A 493-nucleotide genomic window follows, 5' to 3' on the forward strand; every position below is an offset into this window, starting at 1 on the left:
CGCATCACCATGGACCGCACCGACTCCTCGATCTGGGCACAGGACAGCACACGACACCATTGTCCCCAATGCCAAGGCTGGAGCAGCCCTGTTACATCTCTATCCCAAACAGCCATTTCAGATTTGCTTTGGGCAAGCCCCTTCCCTCTCTCCATCCCTCCATCCCTGGGGGCTGGTGCTGCCATCCAGCCTCTCCACTGGGGAGAGGGAAAGACAATGCCCCACACCCTCCTGAGTGGACACAGCCCCACTCCTTCAGACTGCACGCTGCCTGGGGGAAGAGCCTGCCACCCACCCTCGTGCCCTCCGGTGAGCTGCCCGCTTGTCCAAGCCTGTACAAAGAGCCCTGATCATTGCCAAGTGTGCAAACAGCCCACAGTGAAGGTCTGACACAGAAGTTAAGCTGCAGGTGCCTCTGTGGCTGCTGAATCCAAGCCCCACCCAGGGGCGGGGGGGCACTGGATGGGACTGGGTGTGACAGTCAGTGTGGCGG

General features: G+C 60.9%; 1 protein-coding gene across 1 annotated transcript in view; it reads right to left on the reverse strand.

Annotated features, from left to right (window-relative positions):
- Window positions 1–493, reverse strand: part of ACACB (acetyl-CoA carboxylase beta) — a 21,744-nt gene that overhangs the window by 8,169 nt on the left and 13,082 nt on the right. Inside the window, exon 33 of the mRNA XM_010297163.1 lies at window positions 4–32. Within this exon, the coding sequence (XP_010295465.1) occupies window positions 4–32 (29 nt within the window). The remainder of the gene's footprint in view (window positions 1–3; window positions 33–493) is intronic.

The sequence above is a fragment of the Phaethon lepturus genome, unplaced genomic scaffold, assembly GCF_000687285.1.
Source record: "Phaethon lepturus isolate BGI_N335 unplaced genomic scaffold, ASM68728v1 scaffold9331, whole genome shotgun sequence".
Taxonomy (NCBI): domain Eukaryota; kingdom Metazoa; phylum Chordata; class Aves; order Phaethontiformes; family Phaethontidae; genus Phaethon; species Phaethon lepturus.